At 45.2% G+C, this 20,069-nt stretch overlaps 1 protein-coding gene across 51 annotated transcripts in view; it reads left to right on the top strand.

The window, feature by feature from the left end:
* Usp44 (ubiquitin specific peptidase 44) overlaps positions 1-20,069 on the top strand; it is a 46,053-nt gene that overhangs the window by 24,640 nt on the left and 1,344 nt on the right. For 8 of the 51 annotated variants that reach the window (XM_087557161.1, XM_087557164.1, NM_001394071.2 and 5 more), the window contains 5 exons: positions 6,365-6,438; positions 7,875-9,384; positions 12,574-12,769; positions 14,575-14,683; positions 19,765-19,970. In XM_087557161.1, the coding sequence (XP_087413287.1) occupies positions 7,954-9,384; positions 12,574-12,769; positions 14,575-14,683; positions 19,765-19,970 (1,942 nt within the window). In that variant the 5' untranslated portion in view covers positions 6,365-6,438; positions 7,875-7,953. Of the gene's footprint in view, positions 1-3,434; positions 3,558-6,364; positions 6,439-7,874; positions 10,768-12,366; positions 12,770-14,574; positions 14,684-19,764; positions 19,971-20,069 lie in introns of those variants that run through there. The other 43 variants (XM_087557154.1, XM_087557153.1, XM_087557159.1 and 40 more) reach the window with 14 other exon arrangements.

Raw genomic sequence — 20,069 nt, forward strand, 5'->3', positions numbered from 1 at the left:
AAGATACAGTACCTGAAGGTTTTGCGGTGGTGGTATGGTTTTCTGACTCTGGTACCAGGGTTTGAACCCAGATTATTCTGTGGTATATCCCTATCTGTGTCCTTTTTTTTTTAGTTGAAGTAAGAAGTGTATGTCCATATAAAATTTGCATGTGCCTGCTTCGTTTAAGACACTAGTTCACATTCTGGTTATAAAGACTTGGCAGTTTATATATAAAAGGTTTTAACAAAAGATAATGGGAAATATCTAGACCTATGAGAGTAGAAAAGTAAACGCTGTGTTGTAATTAGGATAATATAGTATGTAAAGAACTTTGAAATTTATTTTTTAGTCTTCCAAGACTTTTATAATTATAAACATTATATCCATAACATAATTATATAAACATAAATTCTATATAATTATTTGACAATATGAGCTAAGGAGGAATTAACACAGTGTAATTTAGGGACTATTGACATTTTAATTCCAATAGGTTAATTCTTTTTAGACATATATACTAGCTGTTTCCCTCATTCTGCTACTTTATTGATTTGTGATTTAGTTGCCTATTCTGTGTTCTGGCTTTCCTGATTTTCATTTTGATGTTTTTCAAGGAATCTGAAAACAGGCCAATAGTTGCACTAATTAGAAGATCTCGGTTGTTCTATTTCTAGTATTGACCTTTAACCCTGACCTCATAGACGCTTCCCAAGTTTGTAATCATATTTCACTACACCCTGCTTTCTTTCCAAGTGTCATAAAGAAATTAATATGAGGAGCGGTGAGCTAAAAAGGTCATGGTGAAGATAACTGGAATATTAAAATTGTTTTTTGATTGATTTAGTTTTGTGTCTGAGTGGATTGCCGGCATGTGTGTACATGTGCCATGTGTATGCCTGCTGCCCATGGATGTCAGAATGGGTTGTATTCCCTGGGACTGCAGTTTTGGATGGTGGTGTAGAAAATTGAACACAGGTCCTCTGCAAACGTAATAAGTGCTCTTACCCACAGAGCCATCTCTCCAGCCCCAGACAACTAGGATTTATAATGAAGTGTTTGTGTGTGTGTGTGTGTGTGTGTGTATTTTTAAAGGATGCCTTTTTATTTGTGTGTTGCCTGCATGTATGTATATGTATTATGTATGTGTCTGGTACCCACAGAGGCCAGAAGAGAGCATTGACTCCTCGGGAACTGGGGTTACAGCTGGATCTGCGTTGTGGGTACTAGAAACCAAACCTGGGTCTTCTACGAGAGCAGGAAACTCTTTTTTTTTTTTTTTTTTTTTTTGGTTCTTTTTTTCGGAGCTGGGGATCGAACCCAGGGCCTTGCGCTTCCTAGGTAAGCGCTCTACCACTGAGCTAAATCCCCAGCCCCAGGAAACTCTTAACTGTTGGGTCATCATTCTAGCCCCAGTGAAATATTAGGGTTTGTTTGTGTTGTTTATTTTTGAGACAGGCTTTCTCTGTGTATCCCTAGTTGTCCTGGAACTTACTCTGTAGATCAGGCTGGCCTCGAACTCAGAGATCCGCCTACCTCTGCCTCCCAAGTGCTGGGATTGAAGAAAGGTGTGTGGCACCACCACTGCTTGTAATTAAGTATCTTTATTTCATGTGTATATGTGTGCATATGTGCCAGGAGATTGGATTCTCAGGGGTTGGAGTTACAGGTGGTAGTGAGCTGCCTGACATGGGTGCTGGGAACTAAACCCTGGTCCTCTAGAATAGCAACCAAGGGCCCTAACTGCTAAGCCATCTCCCCAGACCCCTGAAATACTAATTTTTGTAGCTGCTGTACTGGTTAGTGTCAGTGTCCATTTGATTGGATTCGGAATAACCTAGGAGAGACGCAGGCACCATGTGTCTTTGCCAGAATTCTCAGACATTTCACTGTAGAGGTGGGGGTACCCTTTCCCTGCCTCAGCGCTCTCTGCTGTTTGCTTTCTGAACCTCTTTTGCTGCCGTCCCTTCCCACAGTGACTGTCTTTACCTTTAAACTCTGAGCTAGGTTCCTTCCTGAAACTGCTGTTATCACAGTCACAAGAAAAGCAATAGAGAAAGATGGTCCCAAGGGGGGGGGGGCTTGCCATGACTCTCCCCTTTCCTTTCTTCCCTTCCTTCTTCATTTTTTCTCTCTGTTTTTCTAGACTCAGGGTCTCACTCTGTAGTCCTGGAACTCAGAGCCGCATGCCTCTGCCTCCTGAGCGCTGAGATTAATGGCGTGTGCCACCACATCTCCCACCCTCCTTTTCGGTTTCTTTTGAGAATTCTCTCCTCAAGCTCGCTCCATGTTTATTTTTAAATTGTATTGTTTGTTTTGTTTAGTTTTTTTTCTTTGTAAATTCTAGAAACAAATCTTGTATTAGATACATGGCCGGGGAAGATTTTCTCTCTCAGCTGCTGAGCCATCTCTCCCACTTTATGACTAGCACTTTTAAAGAAATGAACTTGAGTAGAAGTTTTCAGGCTATGTTATTCTTACGAGACTCGTTTCTATAACCCATTCCTGAGTGTGTTTGTTACTCATGATCCCTGGTCACTGCAGTGAAGAAATTAAAAATTTATCATCTTTAAACACTGGGAAATAGCCTAAAGCTTTCTATAACATTTGTAAGTACGTGTTTTTAAAGATGCGTATGTGGTTTTAAAAGGCCATCTGACAGCCTCTCAGGTCGTGTTTGACATGTTCTAAAAGTGTATGGGTTGATTGTTCAGACCATCTGAATTCCCTCCCGGCACTTTTCCTCGAGAGCCTCGTCAGTGCTGTTGTCTACACACGGTAATAAGTAGTCAGGGCTGTTGTCTACACACGGTAGGAAGTAGTCAGTGCTGTTGTCTACACACGGTAATAAGTAGTCAGTGCTGTTGTCTACACACGGTAATATTTTACTGGAACCTGGGAGGGATGTCAGTGTTTTCATTCTGTCATGGCCTTTCAAATGCATATGCCAAACTTACATATTTGGTGCTCTGGAGCCAGGCGGAGTTAATGCCTCCTCAGAGGAGTTAAAAAGAAGCGCTTTGAATCCTGGAGAGGAAAATAAGTGTGAAGCAAACTGTGCTGGGCCTTCTTTGGGGGCTCTTGACCTAGCTGTCTGTGAGCTGTGGCTCACCCAGGAGGGTGGACTGGATCTCTGTGGGGAGGAGGGGGGTCACCTTGATCCCTGATTCCTCCTGGTCACCTTGATCCCTGATCCCTCCTGCTCTTGTCCTGTGTGTCCACCGCTTACTGCCTTCTTTTTAGTAGTTGACAGCACAGACAGCGTGTGCTCTAAAAGCTCTCCTGATCTGCAATCCCACCATCTGTTTCACACATCTTTAGGTTTAAAAAAAAAAGTGACCCCTTTTAAAATGCAAATACCCATGGGAGAGGTTAGACCTTGGTATGGCTTTGTTGTTAGACAAGTCGGTAGACTAGACTGGCTTCAAATTCAGAGATCTGCCTGTCTTATCTAGGATTAAAAGTGTGCGCCACCACGACCAGCTTCTTCATAGCATCCCGACATCCATTAATCCCTGATTTGAAAAAAGAAGGAACTCTGAGATGAGTGATCAGCTTGAAGAGAATTATAACTTATAGTATGTTAATTATTCTTTTTTATTTATTTACTTTACATCCCGATTGAAGCTCCCCCTCCCTCCTCTCCTCCCATGTCTACCCTCACACCCCTCCCCCCCACACCACCCTCTCCTGGGTACCAACTGGCACTTCAAAGTCTAGCATCAGAACTAAGTCCATCCTCTCCCACTGAGGCCAGACCAGGCAGCCCAGTTAGGGGAAAGCGACCCAAAGGCAGGCAACAGAGTCAGAGTCAAGCCCTATTCCGACTGTTAGGGGACCCACCCGAAGACCACGTCTGCTACATATGTACAGAGAGCCTAGGTCCAGCCCCGTGCATGCTCTGTGGGTGGTGGTTCAGCCTCTGGGTGCCCCCATGGGCCTAAGTTAGTTGACTCAGTAGGTCTTCTTGTGTCCCTGAACCCTCCGGCTCCTCAAGCCTTCCCCCACTCTTCCACAAGACTTCCCCCACTCTTCCACAAGACTTCCTGGGCCCCACCTAATGTTTGGCTGTGGGTCTCTGTGTGTTTCCATCAGCTGATGGGCGAAGCCTCTTAGATGACAGTTATACGAGGCTCCTGCCTGCAAGCATTATTATTTTTTGTTTGATTCCGCTAGACAAGCCTTCTGCTGATCTATAATCCCAACCACAGTTTTCTTCTAATTCTTGTCTTTTTTTTAAGTGCCTATTAGCAGTTGAGACGCCTATTGCTAGGAGGTGTTCTGTGTGTCACAGATGTAAACATGCCTGTAATCTGACTGACATTCCCACCAGGGTAACTTTAAAATAGAACAGCTCAGGGCTAGAGAAATGGCTCAGTGGTTAAGAGCATTGACTGCTCTTCCAGAGGTCCTGAGTTCAAATCCCAGCAACCACATGGTGGCTCACAACCATCTGTAATGGGATCTGATGCCCTCTTCTGCTATGTCTGAAGACAGCTACAGCGTGCTTATATATAATAAAATAAATAAATATTTAAAAAAAAATAGAACAGCTCTAGTTGGTTGCTTTGTCAGGCAGGAAGTGGTGGACACCCAGGGCAAGAGCAAGAAGAAAGCGAGGGCCCAGTTGGTAACTGCTCATAGAGAGCTACATTGGAAGCCCCAATGATTCGTCTGACCATCTAGGAAGGTCCAACTCCAGGGAATACTGTAAAAAGCCATTTCCTGTGACACCTCTCCTATACTTTAGTATAGCAGAGAAATGACATCTGACCAAGTTTTCATTGAGTAGCTACACTTGATATCACAGACATCATCAAAGTGAAAAATTTAAAAGTACCATTTGCAAGGAAATAGGCATTTCTGCTTGTAATCACAGGAGTAGAGTCTATTACAGAACAGCATCAATCTGAATAAGGAAGTTAATGTGGAACCCAGTAGTTTTTGAGATAAGGTCTCAAAGTATGTAGCCCTGGCTGGACTGGAACTCTTGAGTAGATCAGGCTGGCCTTTAAGCCGATACAGATCTTCCCATCTCTGCCTCCCAAGTGCTGGGATTAAAGGTGAGGGCCACCACATCTAACCTAGAACTCTGTCTTTATGTGTTAAACTATTTTCCTTAGTGGTGTTCACCTGCAATGTCTGTAGTTACTACCCTTGTTTTCAAGAATGTGAAATGTATGGATTAAAAGGTACAGTCTAGCCAGACGGTTATCTAGCCATAGCCCCAAGATAAATACATGCAGGCCTTTTCCCCATTGAGTGTTGTATCAGATATTAACTTGCCCTACCTCTCCAAGCGTGGGCCTAGGATGTAGTCTCGCTGTTAGAGGGCTTGCCTTTTGCACACAAAGCCCCAGGATCATCTGCAGCACATCATAAACCTGGTGCGGTACACACACCTGTAACCGCAGCACTCAGAAGGTGGAGGCGGGAGAATCAGAAACTTGAGGTCGCTTTCAGGTTCTAGTAAAACCGAGGTCAGCCTGAGAGACTGAAGCCCTGCCTCAAAACAGTGTGTTGTTGTTTTCGATAGCGAGCTAGTTGTGGTGGTGCTGAGCTGCACCTGTAAACCCAGCTTTTAGAAGGCTGTGGATCTGAAGAATTGAGAGTTCAAGGCCAACCTGAGCTTAATAGTGAGGTCCTGTTTTAGAAAACCAAACGAAAAGAGAATTTAAAAGCTGAAGTAATTTTTCTTGATTATAGCACTCTCCATCAGTCCTGCAAGGATCTAAATGAAGTTACCATCTGATTTTATTTCCCAGAGACCTAATTCGTAGCTATTTCCTCTGCATTTATAAATTACATTTATTTACTTTGTGTGGTGGCATATGTGTGTCCTGGTTCTCATGGAGAGATCAAGAGGCCAGTGTGTGAGAGTGGAGTCTGCCCTCCCACCATGTGGGTCCCTCGGGATGAAACTTCTTCATACTTGGCAGCAAGCACCTTTCCCCACTGAGCCATCTTGCCAGCCCTCCTCTGTATTAAATGTCTACAGTTTTATTACTTACGTGAGCGCTTGGCCTGCATGTATAAATGTGCACCATGGGCTTGCCTGGTGCCTTCAGAGGCCAGAAGAGGGCATTGGATCTCCTGATCCAGGCGACTGCGAGACACTGTGGGTACAGGGAATTGAACCCGGGTCTTCTGGAAGAGCAGCCAGAGCTCGTGTCTGCACCTTTTACAATTGCATTGTTTGTGTGAGCTTCATTATACATGTGGAGGTCAGGACAGCTCATAGGAGTGGGCGCAGGCTTTTGCTGGTTAAGCACTGTCTGCTCCTTCAAACCTGCTCCACTGTGGCAGCCGTACTGTCTTCGTTTTCAAGCCTCTTTGCCGTCAGTTTGCTCACCTACAGGACTGATCATGTCATTCTCCTCCACAGAATTCTTTGCTGACTTTATATTGCCCATAGACAATTTGGGGAGTGATGCAGACCGAGAATCCTCCAAGACCCAGGTAAACAGGGGTGGTTATAGAAAGGCAGGTGTGCATGTGTGTGTGCGTGCGGTGTGTGTGCGCGTGGTGTGTGTGCGCGTGCGGTGTGTGTGTGTGTGTGTGTGTGTGTGTGTGTGTGTGTGTGCGTGTGCGTGTCTGTGCACTCGCTTCTACATCCCTTTGGCCCTGCTGATTCAACATGAAAAGGGGAGGGCCAGAATAAAGATCTTAAGTGTCTGGTGTAGGCTCTGGTTATTTGAATCTAGAGACAAAATACTGCTGTGTGAAGTAAACTTTGAATTTTTAAAAAAGACTTAATTTTATGTGTAAGGGTATTTACGTGTACGGGTATGGGTAAATGTCTGTGCACCATTTGTGTGCAGTGTCTGTAGAGACCAGAAGCAGATGTTGGATCCTCTGGAAGCCAAGTTACAGGTTGTTAACTGCCATGTTGATGTTGGGAACTGAACCCAGGTCCTGTGGAAGAGCAGCTAGTGCTCTTGACGGCTGTGCCTTCCATCCAGCCCCTTTGTGTGAAGTAAACTTTAATAGCAATGAGTATAGAAGCAGGGAAACCATTCAGAAGCCTCACTGTGATACTCCAGGTGAGAGGTCATCGTGGTTTGGGTCGTTGGTAGAACAGGACGTTGGATTCTAGAGATTATTTCAGAAATGAAGCCAACAGTTTCCTCTGAGCCATCTCCCTCTGATCTGGAGGGTGAGTTCAAGAGTGATGCCAAGGGCGGGAGAGATGGCTCAGTAGGAAGAGCAGGGGCTTGCAGAGATCCGGCTTCAGTTTATGGCGTCCACATGACCGTGTATAACAGTAGTTCCAGGGGAATCCAGCACCCCCTTCTGACCTCCAAGGTCACCAGGCATACCCATGGTACACTTCCATGTGTCCGGACAAAGCACCCATATGCACAGATTAGAGATAAAGTGATCTCAAGAGTTTTTCATCAACACATAAAAGGATATAGGGTCATGGTATATATTAATAATCAATGTCTTACTAGCAACTGTATATACTAGGCTATACCTATTTATAAGTCCAAATATATGCTGTATATATATAGACTTATATATAGTAGGTTTATAAATATATGTGTATATATACATATATTTATACATATATATGTATGAGCATATATATGCCTATATATAAACCTGTGTCGTTACAGTCCTCTGAGCACTCCCAGTGTTATTCCATTTTATTTAAACTGCTCATATTGCTAGCATATACATGGTGTGTGTGTGTGTGTGTGTGTGTGTGTGTGTGTGTGTGTGTGTACTGGGAGAGAAAGACAGGAAAACCAAAGCAAGGAGAGGGAGAACAGCCTCTGGTATTGTGACAGACACTGCAGAAATAAGATTGAGAGGCAGTAAATGTATACTATTAACCTTGGGAAGTCATAGACGGGGAATTGGCTTAGCTCTTCCACTCTTGTTTGGCTTAGTTTTCAGATGCTCCCCGTGTTGTGAAGAGAGGCCCGACTGGATTATGTGTTTTTCAGACAGACTAGATCCCTGCTAACAATGGATAGGTGCAAGCACATTGAGCAGCTGCAGCTTGCTCAAGGACATTCCATCCTCAACCCTCAGAAATGGTTCTGCATGGTCTGCAATACAACGGAGTCCATTTGGGCTTGCCTCAGCTGTTCCCACGTCGCCTGTGGGCAGTATATCCAAGAGCACGCACTGAAGCACTTTGAAGAAAGCAGCCATCCCGTGGCCTTTGAGGTGAATGACATGTATGTTTTTTGTTATCTTTGTAACGATTATGTCCTAAACGATAACACAGCCGGAGATCTGAAGTCACTACGAAGTACACTAAGTGCAATCAAAGGTAAAAGTTACCCTTGTGTGGTTCAGAGTGACTCGGTCTTACAGCCTGTGAATGCGCAGGCCGATTCTTACTCCCTACACGACAGCACCCAGTCTCTGCCTGGAAGTGAAGATCCGATGTGCACTGCCCTCTGGCACAGGAGACGTGCGCTCATGGGAAAAACCTTTCGAACTTGGTTTGAACAGTCACCGATTGGAAGGAAAAGGCAAGAGCAAACTCAGGAGAAAACGGTAGCCAAGAGAGAGGTGAAGAGAAGGCAGCAGGAGTTAGAACAGCAGATGAAAGCTGAGCTGGAATGCACTCCTCCGCGAAAGAGTTTACGCTTACAAGGCCTCTCCGAGGCGGCCACGGTCGAAATCCTTCCGGTGCAGGCACCGCCGCCACCTCCAGCGTCCCCAGCGAAGGAGAAAGCCTTAGCGCTACCTCCCTCGGAAGACGGGAAACTTAAAAGAGTAAGTGACTCCTTAATCAAACGAAGGCCCGCGGTAACTCCTGGTGTAACCGGACTGAGAAATTTAGGAAATACTTGCTATATGAATTCTGTTCTTCAAGTGTTGAGTCATTTACTCATTTTTCGACAATGTTTTTTAAAGCTTGACCTGAACCAATGGCTGGCTGTGGCTGCCAGCGATAAAGCCCGATCCTATAAGCACTCAGCCGTCACGGATGCCGCGACAGCGGCGGCACATCAGCTGAACGAAGGGCAAGAGAAGGAGAAAGGCTTCGCGTGCTCCAGACACCCGGGTTTATCTTCAGGCCTAAGCGGAGGAGCCTCCAAAGGTCGGAACATGGAGCTCATTCAGCCAAGGGAGCCCAGTTCCCCGTACAGTTCTCTCTGCCATGAATTGCACACCCTGTTCCAAGTCATGTGGTCCGGAGAGTGGGCCCTGGTCTCGCCGTTTGCCATGCTTCACTCAGTGTGGAAGCTGATCCCTGCTTTCCGTGGTTACGCCCAGCAAGATGCGCAGGAATTTCTTTGTGAACTTCTGGATAAGATACAGCGAGAACTAGAGACAACCGGAACCAAATTACCAGCTCTCATCCCCACCTCCCAAAGGAGGCTCATTGAGCAAGTTCTGAACGTCGTAAATAACATTTTTCACGGACAACTACTTAGTCAGGTATGGATTTCTTAACTTATTTTACCGTCCTAGGCAGTTCCTAAAGGGCGGCCTACATCTGGGTAGTCTGCATGTATCTAGCGTGTGAAAGTTGGTGGCATTTTTAGGTCAGAATAGATTTATGAACGTGTGAAGAAGACCCAGATTTCTGTCAATCACTGGAAATAGTTGTGTATTCGTGGAAGCAGAGGCTTTTTCAAGGGGAGGGAACTGCATTTTCTAGGTCAGAGTATAGCCATTCTCTGGTTAAGGGTGTAAGGGTGTGTGTGTGTGTGTGTGTGTGTGTCTGTCTGTCTGTCTGTCTGTGCGCATGCGCACACATGGGTAAGCATAATGTTACAGTGCCCTGCATAAAGAGTATCGAGTTGAAATCTGTATTCTAAGAATCTCAATGTTGTGTAAACATCACTTCCCAATTATTCCTTAATCGGTCAGTAAAGCTAGCTGATCAGCCAGTGACTGAAAAGGGAGAGAGTAGGGCTGGACTTCCTTCCAGTGAGGGGAGGGGGTGAGAGGGAGAGAGGAAGTAGGAGAGAGAGCCTTTGGGAAGTAGCCAGATCAGTTTAGAGGATTAAAATAGGGTAATACTGCTTGATTGTTGTGCCCTTAAAGCTGTTAAATAAATATAGTAGTCCAGTCTCAATGATTTGGTAGATAGCTGGGTTAAGAGAGAAACTATGTGCTCTCATTTGAAATGCCACTAGTGAGTGTGTGTGTGTTGGTTACCTGGCGGACATAGTTGCTGTGCTGTGAGAATGGATACAGTACATGAGCAGTTTAAGGCAACATCCCATTAAAAGTATAAGGGTCAAAAATCTTGAACCAGTAAGGGAATTTGAAGGTAAAGAAATGTTTTTTTGTTTTGTTTTTTTTTAGATTAATAATGCCAAATGGTTTTCCTTTGTATCAGTCACTTCTGTAAGTTTTCCTTGTCATGAAAGGACGGGCCACAAACCAGATTCCCTCTGCATAGTGGTCCTCTGACCAGTGGTCTTGGTAAACTGTCCCCAGGCCAAAGCCCCTGCTTTCCCTTAACACCCAGCTTTCCTTTGTGTTTCAGCTGAGGCAGAAGGGGCTGCTGCTTCATGCCTATAATTTTACCACTGTCGTGAGTTTTAGTGTGGTCTTAGGGGACCCTCTGAATGAAGAGTTGTTCCACAACTCTTGACGCAAAGGTTGAGAACCACTGGGCTAGAGTTGCAGAAGGCTGGGTTTGGTTCCCAGAACCCACACCTGGTGGCTCAGAACTGCCTCTAACTCCTGCCATGGGGGCATCTGACACCTCTGCCTGCCCTTCACAGGTCCCTGCACTCACATGCACATACTCCATCCACCATGCAAATGCACACACCTGAAACAAATATGTCTTGGGCTGGAGAGACAGTTCAGCAGCTAAGAGCACTGACTGCTCTTCCAGAGGTCCTGAGTTCAAATCCCAGCAACCACATGGTGGCTCACAACCATCTGTAATGGGATCTGATGCCCTCTTCTGGTGTGTCTGAAGACAGCTACACTGTACTCACATACATACAATAAATAAATCTTTTTAAAACATCATTTAAGAAAATAATCAATCTTAAAAAATTTTTTTAATCCTTCTTTTCAAAACATTTTTATATGTTTATTTCTACCATAATTTATTTAATCATACCTTTTGTAGATTTTGGACTATTTCCAATTTTTTGTTGTGTCATGATAAATTAGTATTTTTCCTGATTTCCATGACACAGTGCTAGAATTACTTTATCCAGAGGGAGGAGCTTAGGGGCTGGGTCGATGGCTCAGGGGTTGAGAGCAGGTACTACACTTGCATAGGACCTGAGTTCAGTTCCTAGCACCATGCCAGGCAGCTTGCAAGGTCTGTAACTCCTGCTCTAGGAGGATCCAATGCCTTGGGCCTTGAAGAGCACCATCACACACACGCATACACCCACACACAAGTACATAGGATTTTAAAAAAGGGCATAGTTTGAGTAGCAATGATAATTTAATTTTCAGAAAGTTATTTCCTCATCTTAGATTTCCAATAGTGTGAGAATGGCCAAGTGGTTTTTTCTTTACTTTATAAATGAGTGAATCTTGAAATGAGTTGTTTTTTAAAAGAATTATCTGTTTTATGTTTATAAGTACACTGTAGCTGTCTTCAGATACACCAGAAGAGGGCATCGGATCTCTTTACAGATGGTTGTGAGCCACCATGTGGTTGCTGGGATTTGAACTCAGGACCTCTGGAAGAGCAGTCAGATCTTAGCCACCGAGTCATGTCTCCAATGAATACGATTTGTTATATAAACATTTGCTTTTCTTTTGGCCGTTGCATCCTGCCATGGAGCCACTACACCTCTTCTCTTTTCCCTAGAAGGCTCTCTTCCTAGAAGTCGTGTGATAGACTTCGAGAAACTTCTCAAAACCTGACTTCCATGCTGAATCTTTGCCTTGTTGCCTGTATGCCTGCACACCAGAATTGGGCATCAAGATCCCACTACAGATGGTTGTGAGCCACCATGTAGGTGCTGGGAATTGAACTCAGGACTCTGGAAGAGCAGAGCAGCCAGCACTCAACAGCCAGGTCATCTCTTGAGCCTTATTTTGTATGTCGTATATCGATTCAGCTTATGATGTCTTCAGCTGTTCCTGTGCTGGGTTGATGGCGTCATAACCCACTCACTAAATTGCCTCTAGTTACTAGAATTCTTGTTTTGTGGTGCGTGTGCGTGCAGGGTTGGGCATCAAAGGACATCTTAGAACTGCCTTCTCTCACTCTACCCTTTGGGTCCCAGGAATCGGACTGAATTGGGTCATCATGAGGTTTAGCAGCCAGTGCCTTCCCCTTGAGTCATCTCACCAGCCCTACCTAAAAGAGATTTATTAATTTAATGTATGTGAGTGAGTACATTGTAGCTGTCTTCAGACACACCAGAAGAGGGCATCAGATCCCATTACAGATGGTTGTGAGCCACCATGCGGGTGTTGGAAGAGCAGTCAGTGCTCTTAACCTCTGAGCCTTTTCTCCAGCCCTACCTAAAAGCTTCTTAAAAGTTGCAGTTGATCGTCCTGACAGATTGTAAAACCTGCTTGTCCGTTTTCTAATAGTTCATTCGCAGAAGAAAAGCTCATTTCACAACGACCTCTAGTGAAAGTTCCTGCTTGGCAGCGAGATTGTGAGCAGAGTTACCTTTTCCTTTGCAGGTTACCTGCCTTGCTTGCAACAACAAATCCAATACTATAGAGCCGTTCTGGGACTTGTCACTGGAATTCCCAGAGAGATACCAATGCAGTGGGAAAGACGCTGCCTCGCAGCCATGTCTGGTCACTGATATGTTGGGCAAGTTTACAGAAACAGAAGCTTTAGAAGGGAAAATCTACGTGTGTGACCATTGTAACTGTGAGTACAGCCTGGCGCTCCGTGCTTTTGTAAGATTAATATTAGGTGGAGACGAGGAACCTTGCAGAAAGCGCTTCAGTAGTAGCTATGAAAACAATTTTCTTTTTAGTTTTGCAAAAGAAGTCAGACATTTCTATTGATAATGATCATTATTGATGATATTAAATTTCTTCTTGTAGTGCCGGACAGATGGCTCAATGGTTCAGGGCACTGGTAATTCTGAGGGAGAGCCAGGACTCCATTCCCAGCACCCATGTGGCAGCTCAAGTCTGTCTTTAACTTGAGCCCCAAGGAGTCTGATGCCTTGCTACCTCAGGCACACATGTGTACAGACATACAGGAAGGCAAAACACTTACCCATACACATAGAATAAAACTGATTTTATTTATTTATTTACTTACTACTTATTTACTTACTTTGGTTTTCCAAGATAGGGTTTCTCTTTGTGGGCCTGGCTATCCTGGAACTCACTCCGTAGACCAGACTAGCCTCAAAGTCAGAAATTCACCTGCCTCTGCCTCCCAAGTGCTGGGATTAAAGGCAGATGCCTGGCTCAATAATCTTTTTTTTTTTTTTTTATAATTTCCATGTCTCAAAAAAAATAATACTAGAGCTTGAGATACTCTTTAAAAAAATAGTGCTAGGAGATTAAACCTCATGTTTCCTGCTTGCTAGGCAGCCGATGAAGAGATGCCATATTGATTATTTTCCAGAACCACTGAGTCCCATTTTGTTCTGAGTGCTGCCATAATTTCACATTATTATATAATGACAGAGCCTGAGATCTACAGGATCTAGGATCTTAGAGAGCGGTGAGCCTTTGTCAGACTTGCTAGGATGAATTTAAAATGTCCCAAATACCTTTATCACTTTGGGATAGATAATATTGTACATGTAGAATATGGTCTCATAGTAATTTGAATTTGTAATGAGGCCAACAAATCCAGGCCTGGAAGAATTGCTTTAACACAGGAAGATGAAGATTTGCAAGTAGAAGCCAAAGATCCGGCACCCTCTGTACCCGTACACCTAGAGTTCAAAAGCAGGAGTAGATGGTCCAGCAGAGACCCCAAGAGACAGTCCCTAGGTAGACATGAGAGAAGCGGGGGAGACAATACCCTGAGTTCTCCTTAAGAGAGCCTGACACTGGAGGGGTGGGGAGAGAACTGGGAAGCATTATCAGGTAAGGCTAAGGATGCAGGATCCTGTGCCCAGTGCTCACCCATGTGCCTGGGAGGGGCTCAGTGAAGGCTAAATGGCTTGACCATGTTTTCAAGAGTTCAGAAAATATATTAATACAGTAATAAAGTAATACAGTAAAAGGAAATGTTAACTTTGTCCTGCTAGCTGGGCTAGTCAAATGTACTTTTAAATATATTCTTGCGTGAGTGTTCTGCCTGTATGTGTAAAAGCACACCGAATGTGTTGTGCCCGCAGAGGCCAGGCGAGGGTGTGGCGTCCCCAGGACCTGTAGTCCCAGACAGTTGTGAGCCCCCATGTGGGTGGGTCCTGGGAACTGAATGTGGATTCCCTGCCAAGCAAGCGGTATTTCTGCTTGACTGCTGAGCCTCGTGCGGCCCCTTGCAGGACTGTTACGTCCCTTACGTTCCCTCCTGTTACCCTGACTGTGCATCCGTTTCTTGTTTTACAAAACGCACCACATTTCCTGAGGTCAAAGCCTGAGCTCACCTCTAGCATGGTGCTCTCTACCTGGAGCCACTGTGGGTGGGTTACGTGAAAGAGTTCACTCGTGGTTTTCCTTGTAATTTTTGAAACTCTTTATTTTATTTTATTTGTATTTTAGCAAAGCGTAGAAAGTTTTCGTCAAAACCAGTTGTACTCACAGAAGCCCAGAAACAGCTCATGATATGCCACCTCCCTCAGGTTCTCAGACTGCACCTCAAGCGATTCAGGTCAGTAGTGTTAGTTCCAGCCGCCTGCCACTTACAGGAGTAATTGGGTCATTCTTTCTGCTTAGGCTGCGTCAGGACTTGGAGTATGCATACGAGGGGTTGAATGTGAGCACTGGGTGCTTGGCATAGGGACAGTCTTTTTAAAGTGTATTTAAAGGTATTGTCTTTAGCTTTGAACAGCAGACATAGTTTATACTCAGTAAGTGAGTTGTTTTGATAACTGTTTTTCATAGCCAGGGCCAGGCTAGCCTAGAACTTGTACCCTAGCATGGCATCAAATTGAGAATCCTCCTGCCTCAGCTTCCTGAGTACCAAGATTCCAGCAACATATCACATATCCCAGCAGTGACTGTGACCTGCTTCATGTGAATTTAATTATATTTATTGTTTAATATTCTGGTATACCTTTTTAAAGATGTAACTTTGTAATGTGTGCATTTTACCCAGTTGCTTTGTGCTTAGAGTATATTGATCAAAGATACAGCAGTTTGGGGGCTAGTGAGGAGGGTTAAAGCACCTGACACCAAGTTCAGTCCACTGGATTCTACTCATGGCTCAGAGAACCCAGCCCCACAAGTTGCCCTCTGACCTTGACTGACACGATAGCATGAACATCTCCCAGAATAAGACACACAAAATAAAATGTAACTTAAAACCATAAAAAAGCCAAATGTAGTGGTACACACCTTTGATCCCAGCACTCAGGAGGCAGACATAGGTGGATCGCTGAGTTCAAGACAAGCCTCCTTTACATAGTGAGTTCCAAGATAGCTAGGGCTACCCAAAGAGACCAAGACTCAACAACAAACATCCCAAGAGTGCAATCAAAGCATTTTTTAAAAATTGGGTTTTTTAAAAATTTTTTATTAATTTTTATCAGACACACCAGAAGAGAGCACCAGCTCTCATTACAGATGGTTGTGAGCCACCATGTGGTTGCTGGGATTTGAACTCAGGACCTCTGGAAGAGTAGCTAGCGTTCTTAACCACTGAGCCATCTCTCGAGCCCCCAAAATTGTCCACTTACGTGTACGTGCCTGTGTATTCACAAATAAGAATGCCACAACGCACATGTGGTAGTTGGAGGACAGCTTCTTAGGGTTGGTTCTCTCCTACCATGTGTCTCATGAGACTGAAGTCTGTCAGGACTGGTGGCAGCCATCCGTTACCCACTGAAGCCATCTTGCTTGGCAGCTCCTAAAGCAGTTTTCCTATTTCCTTATGTATTGAAACTGGGTCTTTCTGTGCACCCCTGGCCATCCTGAACGCTTATGTAGAGCGGGCTAAGATCCTCCTGTCTCTGCCAAGGTTAAAGGTACAGACTACCATGCCAAGAAGAATACATTTCTTTAGTTCAAGTAAGCCATTGCAGAAGTAAAATCGTCCACCCCTTCCCCATAGACACTGTCATCCTTGGCTGTTGACTGACTGACTTGTAGCCGCTAAAGATGCTGTCAGCAGACCTATGAATGCCTTGTAAGGGACACTAGGTTCCTTCCTCAAGATTCCAGGTGTGCACAGCAGGAGCAGTCAGGTAAAGAACTATGTGTAAGTGCTGTCGGATTTGAGGAAGGCGGTGAGCAAGAGCCTGCCTTAGGGTGCTTGGGGCCCTGGGCCTTTATGAATCCTATCTAAAGCATAGATCCTAACAATATAGCACAGGCCGCCACCCCAACACCCAGCAAACCATCTGCAGTGAAGTAGCTTAATTTGCTTACTTCTCTCCTACCAAGCAGAACAGAACCTTAGCAATGACCAGTGTGACAAAGGGTGCATTGCAAGAGCCTCTCCATTCTTCTCGATTTTCTCTTCCCTCCAGTACATTCCGTCAGGGGAGGTCAGTAGGCCATTAATGGGGCAGTGAAAGGGCTCCTTTCCAAGTTTTGGCTACAGGTGAAAAGCTTCTGGTAAAGAGGGGCTTTAGCTCTCTCATCCTCGAGGTCCTCCATATCTATTTAGACTGTGGCTCCCTAGTCCTAGTTAGCTCTGTGGAGCCTCACTTCCATGGCTGGCTGCCCTTTCTTTCGGAGCAAGGCAGATCCCTGCAGTTTTCTGTGCTTCTCAGGCAGAGTAATATTGGCGTGCACGTGTAACTGGATGCCCGCCTTTTGGGGTGGTCCTTGCATCAGCCCTTCATCTGTCAGGGTGCCGACTATCTGCAGCCTCAGTCGCCCATCCTGTTCCACATCCTCTGCTGCTTCAGCTCCCTCTGGGCACCTGTCTTCCCTCCCAGACACCCCTGGCTGCTCTTGGCGGCTCACTCCTGATTCCTGGTTTTAAATGCCACACACATCTCAAGACCCAGTATTGTGCTTCATGCAATTGCCCTTCTTAATCCTCTGATCTCAAGGCCCAGAATGTGTTTCATAGAGCATGCCCACAGCAAATAAAGGGAAGTATATCTGGGAGGACCGTTAAACCAAAGGGCAGCATGAACGAAGGTATGGAGGGAAGACTAAGACCAATTAATTCATTAAGTACCTAGTTGATGAGGAGTGAAAACATGGTGGAGTGATTAACAGTAATAAGGGAGGTGGAGAGTGAGGCTACGTATTGGGCTGGAGAGATGGCTCAGCAGTTAATAGCACTGGCTGTTCTTCCAAAAGACACAGGTTCAATTCCCAGCACCCACATGGCAGCTCACAACTGCTGGAATTCCAGTCCCAGGGATCCGACAGCTCACACAGACATCTACATGCAGGCAAAACACTAATGCACGTGAAATAAAAACTTTTCTTTTTAAGACGAGGCTAGCCTCAGACTTAGAGATTACCACTGCCTCTGCCTCAGCGCTGGGATTAAAGGCATGTACCACCATACCTTCTGTATTAGAAAGCAGTGGGACTCAGCAAATGTATTAGTTGGTAAAGTCCCAAAAAGGACACTAACAATGCCAGTTACCATACTCCTATTAAGAGGCAATGAAAATGAGCCAATTTACAAGATAATTTTAAATTACTGTCTGAATTTTTTTAAACATTTTTTGGCAGTCGGAGGGAAACATATGCTTTAGTGTGCACACCAAGGTCCAAGGACAATTTGAGTGAGGTTGTTCTTTGCGGGGACAGGACGTAAGCCTTCAGATTTGGCAGTAGGTGCTTCCACCTATACTGAGCCATCTTGTCCCTCTTAAAATCCCTTTCTACACAGGCAGTGCAAACACTAAGTTACTTACGATGCCCTGGAATAAACTACCAAGTCACCATGTCTATAGAGAAAAACGTCATAGCAGTGTGAAAAGAGGCATCAAAAAGAAAAAGTACACCAGTACAGAGAATTTAGTTATCAGCTGGGTGTTCCCTTGAGCTCTTCCTTACATCCCCTCAGTTGGCTGGTGGAGCTCACATGATATTTTATCCATTACTACAAAGGGCATCGTAGGATACTGATGACCAGTCGGGATAGAGGAGGCACTGGGAAGGAGAAAACCAACCAAACAGCAGCAGCGACTGCCACCGCCTTTCTTTAGGGTCACTGTTGCTGCGATGAATGAAATACCATGACCAAGAGCAGCTTAGGGAGCAAAGGGCTTATGCTTCACAACACTGTTGGTGACTGAAGAAAAAGTCCGGACAGGAACTCACACAGGGCAGAAACTGAGGCAGGAGCTGGTGCAGAGGCCGTGGAGTGCTGCTTACTGGCCTGCTCCTCAGCTTGCTCTGCCTGCTCCTTACAGACCCCAGGTCCACCTGTCCAGGGGTGACACCGCCCACAGTCAGCTGCCCCATCAGTCGATAATTAAGAAACTGCCTTCCAGCTAGAACCCATGGAGGCTTTTTCTCACTCAAGGTTCACTGCTCTCGGGTGACTTGAGCTTGTATCAGATAGAAATAAGGTAGTCAGCACATAGACCTTTCCCAGGCATGCCCACTCCTTTGTTTCACGCTACCCAGAAGCCCTCAGGCAAGGGCCTCTAGGGCAATTCTGTGGCAGCTTCATTATGTGGACATTCTGGGACCTCAGGTTCTCCCTTTCCTTGGGCTGACGTCTGAGCATCCTCAGCAGTTTCTGGCTGCTCGAGAGCACACAGAAGGCTCCTCGGCACTTGAGAGAGTCCAAGGAAGGCATGAGAAAGGCAAGACCACTGGCTGGTACTCACGCTGGAGTGGAGCTCTCTGGCCCGGCAAGCGGCATGATCTGCATGGCTCACCTTGACCTCTGCACTGTTTCGCACTGTGTTCTCTTTAAAGCCGAGTACATTGCTCTCAGTATGTCGTTCTGTCTCAACTTCACGCTTAGGACTTGCGTTGCTGCATTTTATCTCTGTAGTACCCCAGCAAGATGAGGCTCACAAGAGCTCTTCGACACTGGCTTTCCTTTCTGTAGCTACACAGTTTATCAGTGATAAAATGCTCCTTGCTGTGCTGAGATCCGGGGAGGGGTCACACCGAGGAAGAAAGTGACATTACGGAGCCTTATTTAATTCTTGTCACTTAGACATTCCCTACTTAGTGTAGTTGTGAATTGTTCTTAGATATTAAAAGGAACCCATGTTTTTCTTTCCTCAGACCTACCCTTCAGAGAGAGAGAGAGAGTGAGAGAGAGAGGGAGAGAGAGAGATAGACTATACCTCCCACTTGATGTCCCTTTCATGCCATAGCAAGACAGAGTAGAACTCACAAGGTTAGCATTCATTTTCTAGGTTTCAATTCTGCATTACAGAAGACAGTTGAAGCCTGCTGGAAGCCTCCTGTGTAGTTGCACAAGCCTGTGATACCTCACTGGGGTAGAGGCAGGACATTCAGCAGTTCAAGGTCACCCCTGACTACACGGGACCCGTTGCTACAAAACCATGTAGCAACCAAAAGGGCTTCGACTACAGCACAGTGGTGAAATGCTTGCCTACCAGGTCTAACATTCTCAACACTACATGCATGTATTGTTAAACTCAGGAGGCAGACTTCACTGGGCCCTGTTGCAGAAGAAACACACATCCCTCCTCCATAGCCAGCTCAGCGCTGAGAACACGTGTTATACATGCGTTTTTAGATGACACTCTTGGGAATCTGTTAAAACTGTGTAGACCTAATAGTGGCAAGCTTTCTTGAGGATTCTGAATTGTCTCTTGCTTTTGTTCCTAGATGGTCAGGACGTAATAACCGAGAGAAGATTGGTGTTCATGTTGTCTTTGAGGAAACCTTAAACATGGAGCCCTATTGCTGCAGTGAGACCCTGAACGCTCTCAGACCAGAGTGCTTTATCTATAATTTATCTGCTGTCGTAATCCACCATGGAAAAGGATTTGGCTCAGGACACTACACTGCCTACTGCTACAATTCTGAAGGAGGTAGAGCCAAGAAAGCCGATTTTATCTTGGGTTAGACTTGCAAGCTTCTGTTTAAGTTTTTTTTAGCAGTTTCTAAGTTGCCTACTAAGTCACCTGATC

This window comes from Rattus norvegicus, chromosome 7 (assembly GCF_021556685.1).
Source record: "Rattus norvegicus strain SHRSP/BbbUtx chromosome 7, alternate assembly SHRSP_T2T, whole genome shotgun sequence".
Taxonomy (NCBI): Eukaryota; Metazoa; Chordata; class Mammalia; order Rodentia; family Muridae; genus Rattus; species Rattus norvegicus.